The sequence below is a fragment of the Suricata suricatta genome, chromosome 8 (genome assembly GCF_006229205.1).
Source record: "Suricata suricatta isolate VVHF042 chromosome 8, meerkat_22Aug2017_6uvM2_HiC, whole genome shotgun sequence".
Lineage (NCBI taxonomy): Eukaryota > Metazoa > Chordata > Mammalia > Carnivora > Herpestidae > Suricata > Suricata suricatta.
Genome location: NC_043707.1, coordinates 79,654,880 through 79,663,086, shown reverse-complemented (window position 1 = coordinate 79,663,086; position 8,207 = coordinate 79,654,880). Strand labels below are relative to the sequence as shown.

The window sequence follows — 8,207 nt, the reverse complement described above, 5'->3', positions numbered from 1 at the left end:
TATTTAACAAATGCCATCTGTAACTCAACGCAGGAGGGAGAATGGCATTACAACAGGCTATTGATGTGAATTTCCCAACATAAAATGATAACTTTTAGAAATTTGTAATCAAAGTTCTAAATGTGAAACTATGTACTGTCAGTGCAGTAGACCAATACAAGGAGAACACTAAAGTCCTGAGGAGTCAAAAAATAAGCAGTAAGCAGTTTTATCTCTAGCAGCCGGAAAGCCTTCCTTAAAACTAGGAAGAATCTACAGGTCCAGTTAATCATGTGGCTGTGATGTGCTGAATGTTTCTAACACTTTAAAACCCTTTAGATGAACACTAGAAACTTCAAAGTTCTGATAAAAATGTGAATTGTAATTTTTAAAACAAGTAATGAGTTAAACAATTTAGATGAAAATTTAAATATAAAGGTTGCATGAGAATAATTGGATTTAAAAAGTAAAACCAAGAGTGTTATCAGAAAGCTTACAATTGCACAAGTGAAATAATAAATTTTTTTGGAAAAAATATTTCCGGACAGATTTCCCCAAGCTAGGAACACAAATGCAAAAGCTACAAATAGGGCTACTGACATTTGGGCAGTTGACTTTTTATCAAAATTACAAAACAGAATTTAGTTTGCAAATTTTCAAATGGCTATCATGTTCAGAATCCAGTTGGGTTCTCCTTCGTTTTCACTTGATGACTTCATAATAGATAAATAAGCCCTCGGACCAATAGGTGGGACACTGGCATGGTTAACTCTCTCGCCCCAGAAATTCCACTCGGCTGAAAAGATTATTTGGGGGCGGAAAGGGGGGGAGATGCAGAGGTCTTTAGGACCCAGCAGGCGGCGGCAGGCGGCAGTTGTGTAGATCACTGAGAGACTACGAGGGTCCGGTTCAGTTTTAATTCTGTCTCTAATCTCTGCAACAGCCGCTCTTCCTGGGTCCCGCGGCTCTCCTACACACTCAGCCGCGCCTGGCAGCCAGGAGAAAATCAGAGCTGCCAGCCCCCTCTCACCCACCATGGAAGCCCTCCAAGAAAAAGTGGCTCCGGACGCGTGTGCCTGAGGATTCCTCACAAAAGAGGTGCCCAAAATGAAGACCCTGATGGTGAGTCATTTGTTGCAACTCCTCTGAGCAGAGACGGGGACCCCCGGACGCAGCGTCCCCGGGGCGCACGGGAGAGCTCCGGGACGCCTACCCATGCGCCGCGAGGTCGCCTGTTACAAAGGGACAACTTTCCACCTGCTCGGTGTCCCCTTCCGGTTCCCTGGTTCTGCCTGGCTCAGAATCCCAGAGCCGGGATGGGAACTCGGGTTGCCTCGGCTCCTGGATCTCGGGCGAGAGGTCTGGGGACCCCCCGAGAGCTGGAGAAGCGGTGGAGGGGTGGGCGCATGGTTCGGGGGATGCAGGGTGCCCAAAAGCAACAGCCTGGCAAAAACTAAGAGGGGCGGGGAGGGGGAGCCTTTGCAGACTTTCTTGGTTTTCTTGTCGGATTTCAAACTTGCAAAAATCGCCGCGGTGGAGCCTCGCGGGTCCAGAAAGGAGAGGGTGCAAGGGCTAGAGGTTCCAGCAGCAGAGCTGGAGGAGGGGCCCCTCCTTAAAGTGCGAGCCCACCTCTGCCCTCGCGGCCGGCGCGCTTTCCCTCGCGTAGCCGGGCGCCGCGCACCACCTGCCCTCTGCCGAGAGATCTGGGAGGTGGCGTCCGCCGAGAGCAGCAACGCTCGGGAGCATCCCCTGCCGTACGCGAGAGGACGGTGCCTCTCCTGCCCCGGCTGCGCGCGGGGGACTGGGACCCGGCCACCTCCCTCCAGCTCCGGACCACCCCTGTCTACCCCCCGCCACACCGCGCGTCTGACCGCCTCGCGCGGGTCACCGCCGGGGCGCTCCTCCCGGCTCGGCTCTCAGAGGCTCTCCTCTGCTCTCTCCCGCCCGCCCGCAGCGCCATGGTCTGGCTGTGTGTTTAGCGCTCACCACCATGTGCACCAGCTTGTTGCTCGTGTACAGCAGCCTCGGCGGCCAGAAGGAGCGGCCCCCGCAGCAGCAGCAGCAGCAGCAGCCGCCGCAGGCAGGGGCAACCGGCAGCGCGCAGCCGTCGGCGGAGAGCAGCCCCCCCTCGAGACCCCGGATCCCCGCGGCCCCGCGGCCGCTGGACGGATACCTCGGCGTGGCGGACCATAAGGTGACGAGCTCACTCACCGGCGCGCGCACTACCCAGCCTGGGGATCCCGCACTTCAGAGCCTGCCTCCCGGGGCTGGGAGGCGCCGTTCGGAGGCTGGAAGGGGGAGCGGAGCCGCTGGGGTGGGGTGGGATAGTTCCTTCTTGGAATGAATCCCGCTTGGAGGCGGAGGTAAAGTTTTTCAGGGAATAGAGGTGAGATGAGCGGACCCAAAGCCCGGTTTCCTAACAGAAACCGGCCCCGGAGGTAAAACCCGCGAGCCCCCAAATTGCAGAGCTGCGGGTGCATGCCGTGTCCCTGCTGCGTCGGGTTGGGGAGCCCGGGTGGGAGGAGAGCCGGGATGGCGCGAGTGACAGCCCGAGCGCTGCCCCACTGGGAGCTGGTGGGTGAGTGAGAAGCTGCCAGTCCGCGGCCGCGGCTCCTGCTCGGAGACTCCCCTCTGATCTCGGCTTCGGATTGCTCTGGGAAGAACTACCCCATCCTTGGGGAGCGGCCCCAGGCAGGCGCGGAAGGCTGGAGGCACACACTCCGCTTCCATTGGCTTGAAACTCATCGTTGAAGGCCTATTTTTCTCTGGCTTCCGGGAAGCATGCATGGCTTGGCTAATAATTAATAAGGTGGATTCTTCAAAATTGAGCCTCCTTTCCCCCAAATAATAAATCTCTGGTTTCAGTGTGCGAAGCCTCTGGGGGAATTCTAATCAAGTTTCCTGATTTCTGAAAAGATGTTTTAATGCCATTTAAATATAGTCCTCCTTATTTGAAGCTGCTAATATGTTTTTATTAAAACACAATTCCACTCTATATCTGCTCTATAAAAGGTTAAAGGGTTTCTTGAAACCACGCAGCTCTTCTGCTTTTTATATTACAAGATTATTATGGTTTTGAACCAAAGTCATATTTAGCAGGTGGTCCTTTTGCTTGGAAAAGAAAAGAAAAAAAGATTGGTCTTACTGTGCATGAAAAAGTCAAACTTTTTTTTAAGTGGCAATCAAAAGATTTCCACTCATTTGTGCAATGCATATTGCAAAAAGGACCTTGGAGGGTACAAAGGAATTTAAGGCAGGACCCAGGTGTTGGGGCTCTTTGGATGCTTGTTGGAAAAAACAACATATCATGAAACATGGATGGATGGTTAAATAGACTGATAGGTATAATGTATAAGAAATGCTACAGTTAAAACTGCACTGTTCCGGTACAGAGATGAGAAAGGCCACTGTCCTGGAAGGTTTAAGGAAGTTCTCTCTGAAAAGGTGGAATGTGCACTGGGGAGAATTTGGGGAAGCAAAGAAGAGGAAGGGATTTCATTAGGAAGTGATTTGGAAGTGGGGGTGAGTCTGGGGTGGAATCTTAACATCAAAAGTAGAGAGGGTCATTAGTTTTATAATAACAACTTCAGTTTTCTCTTGAAGATGTTGATTGATTACACCTTTTGTATCTGTATGTGCAGAAGCAACCTGTAAGGGCTAGAGCTCTAGAGAAGTTTAGACATCTGCTTCTGACTGGATGGATGTGCTGTTTATTGTGTAACTGGTGTCTGTTGAATATATTGAACTTGGTGGATTTTCATGGCTGTTGTTTAGTGAAAATGGCTATATAGCTTTTGTGAAGCTTTGATTAATGGGGTGTGTAAAGGTAAATTTGCTGAAAGATTTGATCTGCCTTTGGGAAGGTATTCCTAATACTTTTCTTCCTGAGTTCTCCTGTTGGACAGGCACCAGCTTAGAGCCTTGGTAGCATAAGGCAAAATATGATTCCCTCATGTTTGTTTTCAAAACAGTGTTTATTCGCACAAATATATTATTGGATTCCATTTTCAATGTTTCAGAGCTTTATTTCATTAAAGTGAAAAACAGCCCTTTTTGGGAAGGAATCTTGAAACTCCTATATGGGAACTTGACATAATCTGCAATAAAGGGTTTTATAAATTGTAGTGTTATATGAATGATAAATGTGTGTGAAAGTCCTTGGAATTCTTAGCAGAGAATTATAAATGTGACCAGGAAGGTCTCTGCATATAATTAATACCAATGGAATTCTTTCCTAGAAAACCAGCGTGCACCAAATTCCATGCTCCAAGGATTCAACAAGGTTTACCCTACCCTAAGCAAAAGAACAAATGCAAATATTAAAATCTATGCCTTCTCTCCAGGCATTATCTCAGTCGTCCCACTGAACTAAACGTAAACTTCTCAAAATGCAATCCCTTTACTGTTACTATTTAACTGGCTGGAGATTGGGTGAAGTTTCATTTCTTTTTTTTTAATGTTTTTAATGTTTTATTTTTATTTTTTGAGAGAAACAGGGAGACAGTGTGAGCAGGGGAGGGTCAGAGAGAGAGGGAGACACAGAATCTGAAGCAGGCTGCAGGCTCTGAGCTAGCTGTCAGCACAGAGCCCGACGCGGGACTTGAACCCACCAACCGTGAGATCATGACCTGCGCCGAAGTCGGACGCTTAACTGACTGAGCCACCCAGGCGCCCCTGAAGTTTCATTTCTGATGGCTATAGGGAGGTATATGTGTAAAGTGTTTATGCCCTCTCCAAAAGCTGCTGTTTATTTAGGTTTACTTAGGATCTTCCTATAGTCTTGCTTAGCAGAGGTAGAAATTTGTTAGAATATTGCTAGGATATTTTTTCCAATTAACACGGGGGACTGTAAGAAATAAAAGATTTTCTATTCTTATTATGTTGCTAGATGATACCCTGATTGCTTTTTCCCCCCACGCTATCAGGCCTTAGAAAAATCAGAGGATGTGCTGAATGTGATGACCACCAAGCCATATGCTCCTGCATATTGAATCAGAATTCCAACAGACTTTTTATTTGCTGTTGATTTACAGAATCTGGAGAGAGTTACGGATACCATTTAGGAAAATGTTCACATCCCCATGGCTGGAGGTCCCACAGTCTGATAAATATGTAGTGTTTATGTTCCGTTACATGATGGTATTAACATGATAACTCTAAGATTAAATTCAACAGGTGGTCTTAATCCCCAGCACCTGATTTTCACAAATTACAGCCTGTCTGCAATGATAGTCTTGTCTCATACGGCTGCAGACTAAATTACTGTTGAGATTAAATCACTGTGTGCTTTTGTTGAAAGACATGCTGCAAGTCAAGCCAGTGATGAGCAATGTGTGTTGAAGCTTAAAATACCACTTTCCATGGTCATATTCTCTACTTCCTCGTTTGCAAACGGTGTGAGCTGAAATTGTAATTCCAGTGTGACTAAGTGAAGGCTACTTGGAGTTGCTTGTGATAATGAAGACATTTCATTTTCTGTTAGAGTCTTTCTTTTCATTTCCAACCCTTTTCCCCAGACCTTCTCCCACAAATGTTTCACCAACTCATATCAGTCTTGTTACTTGTCTGTCACTACAGCTACTGTATCTGAATCCTGCCATTATTGTTCTGGTCCCCATTTTTGGAAACTACTGATTTCTAACCAGGTCAGCCAGACACAAGCAAAGAAGCCAATTTTCATGGGTTTGGAAACTTGTATTTAGAACAAGCTCGAGTGTGCACATGTGCACAGACACACACACACACACACACAGACTAAATCAAGCACCCTTTACAGAAAAACTCCACAATTCTCCCAGCAGAGTGGAAGGGGGGCATGGGATGCATTCTGTTTCCAGCCCGGCTCTGGGCTGGGTAGATAAAGTCATTTGCCATCTGGTGGGCCCTGTGAAATGAAACTATGAGCGGATTCCCATTTCCAGTGGACAGGAGCCCTTATCACGAAGGCCCACTTGTCACCTGGGCTGCCCTTTTCTAAGATGGCTTATGAAAGAGCAGTGATCAATGGGGTCTGAAGCTGAACTGCTATCGCCTTGCTTCAGTAGTAGCTCCCAGGAATTTTACTCCTACTGATAACATGCTTGTCCTTGGTTCTTTCCTTCCTTAAGCACTCAGTTATTCAGACAAAACGAAACTGCTTGGAGGTAACAGTATGTTTGCTATTAATTCACAGATGTCCGGTTGGAGTGATAGGACAAGTCAATGCAAGAGTTGAAAAATAATTCAAAACCAGAAAAAAAGGCACATGCCATATAACTTACTTTGGAATTATGGCCCAAGAATTCTTCCTTTAAAAAGCATATAAATTCTCAAATACAAGGTTGTACCATTTATGAGATTCTATTTTACAATATTTGAGGCATCCAATCAACGACTAATAATTTGGACCTTAAATTCAGAGTGACCTAAATTTAATGCTCAAGTACTATAAAATGTAATCTGCCAATGGTGATGAAACCCTGTTATCACAAATTGTCAACCAAAAAGAATTATGAAATGAACTATTTTTCATGGGTGAGGAGTTGCAATAATGTAGTTGCTTTAAACAGGAGAAGTGTTCATAAAATGCTTATTGAAATACATAATCTTCCTTAATTCTGAGAGCCAGAAGTATTTCTCCACCTTCCCAAGGAGTAATGCCAAGATAGTGCCATGCCAAAGCCCAGACAACACCTGGTAAATGAGATGGAGCCGGCTCCCTCTCCTCTTGTGGCCATTCCGGTCTCCTTACTGATCCTGGAATACTCATTTTGCCTCAGGACCTTTGCACTCGCTGTCCCCTCTCCCTGGAAAGCTCTTGCCCAAGATCTGTTACATGGTTGGCTCCTTCTGGTCATTCAGTCCTCAGATCACATGCCATCTTCTTGTGGACCATGCTTTTTATATAGCTCTAGCCTTAATAGTCATTCTCTATCATATTAGCCTGTTTTATTTTCCTTATATTAGTTAACAAGATCTGAAAGAATCTTGAAGTCTGCTTGTATACTTTTTGTTTTCCCCCCCAAGTAGAATCTAAGTGCTGTGATAGCAAAATATTTGTACATCTTTTTGACCAGTTTAACTCCAAGCTCTAGAATAATACTTGACACTTAGTGAGCACACAAGTATTTGTTGAAGAAGAACACGGAATATCGGGGAGGGGGGGTAGCTTCGGGAGAGAAACGAAGCTACCTCACCTTATGTAAAGTCCTTCCTCTACAAGAAACATCAGTGCAGTTTCAAGGCCCTAGTATGTATGTCTCATCTTTCCTAATTTGGTTTACTACTGCTACTACTATTACTACTAGTAATGGGAAGGAAGATGAGGAAATGATGTATAACATACCTGTCTTTGGAAATGAGATTTAGGAGTTCACATTTTAATAGGCTTCCCTTTCAACTCTTATGCACATTAGAATTTGAGAATCATCATTTGAAATGTTTTTAATCACCACATGTAGTTCTGTAGCTAATTTGTTTCTGCGTTTTTGAACTACTCATAGCCCTTAGTAAATATTCATTGAAGGTCTAATAGTTGCAAAATTGGGTATTCTGGAGGAAGAACACGGTGCCTGCCATCAAAGAAGCTTTGATCTAATTGGAGAGAAAAGACAAAGAAGCAAGAAAGGTTAAATAATAAAGCAAGTGCTGAATAATAATATGAAACCAGGAAACAATAAATCAAGGCATTGACACTATAAAGGAGGCAATTTCTGTGATCTTTCTCATCTATAAAATAATTTAAATACCTTTATTAGTTTAGAAGTTATAAAACTTTCAAACTATAATTTCATTTTTTAGCCCTGTTATATATGTGTGTGCATCGTCTCTCTCTCTATGTAATATATGACATGCAGTGAATACTTAGTAAACAATTTGGATATCAAAGCAACTTCAGAGTGGATAGATTTTAAATTGAAAATGTTCAATCTCTTTATGGTTTTCCTTTGGCATGGCATAGAGTCGCCTGGTTTTTTGAAGGGATCGAACTATTACCCCGTTCAACGGTCTCGGTCACATAGGGTGACCATATTTTTCAAACCAAATCCCATAACTCATGGTATGATAAATTTGTGTGGGCCACAAGACAGAACATTTGCCATCAGATCTGTCCTGGGAACATGGCATCTTCTACAAAGGGGATTTTCCATAACCCCCAGGGCCAAGTGGCCGTGCAATCGAATTCCTCTCCTATGAATGCCAAGGTGAAGGAGTTTGAAAATAAGAAAAGACTATGAAAAACTAGAACT

The 8,207-nt window shown here is 44.9% G+C and overlaps 1 protein-coding gene and 1 long non-coding RNA gene across 3 annotated transcripts in view; one reads left to right on the top strand and one right to left on the bottom strand.

The window, feature by feature from the left end:
* Nucleotides 1-804: 804 nt before the first annotated feature.
* Nucleotides 805-8,207, top strand: part of ST6GALNAC5 (ST6 N-acetylgalactosaminide alpha-2,6-sialyltransferase 5) — a 170,673-nt gene continuing 163,270 nt past the window's right edge. For both annotated transcript variants that reach the window (XM_029949687.1, XM_029949688.1), the window contains exons 1-2: nucleotides 805-1,101; nucleotides 1,934-2,173. In XM_029949687.1, coding sequence (XP_029805547.1) covers nucleotides 1,087-1,101; nucleotides 1,934-2,173 — 255 coding nt within the window. In that variant the 5' untranslated portion in view covers nucleotides 805-1,086. The remainder of the gene's footprint in view (nucleotides 1,102-1,933; nucleotides 2,174-8,207) is intronic.
* The window catches only part of LOC115300100, a 6,536-nt gene continuing 3,995 nt past the window's right edge, over nucleotides 5,667-8,207 (bottom strand). Inside the window, exons 2-3 of the long non-coding RNA XR_003912500.1 lie at nucleotides 7,304-7,551; nucleotides 5,667-5,863 (exon numbers count right to left, since the gene is read on the bottom strand). This is a non-coding gene — a long non-coding RNA (uncharacterized LOC115300100). The remainder of the gene's footprint in view (nucleotides 5,864-7,303; nucleotides 7,552-8,207) is intronic.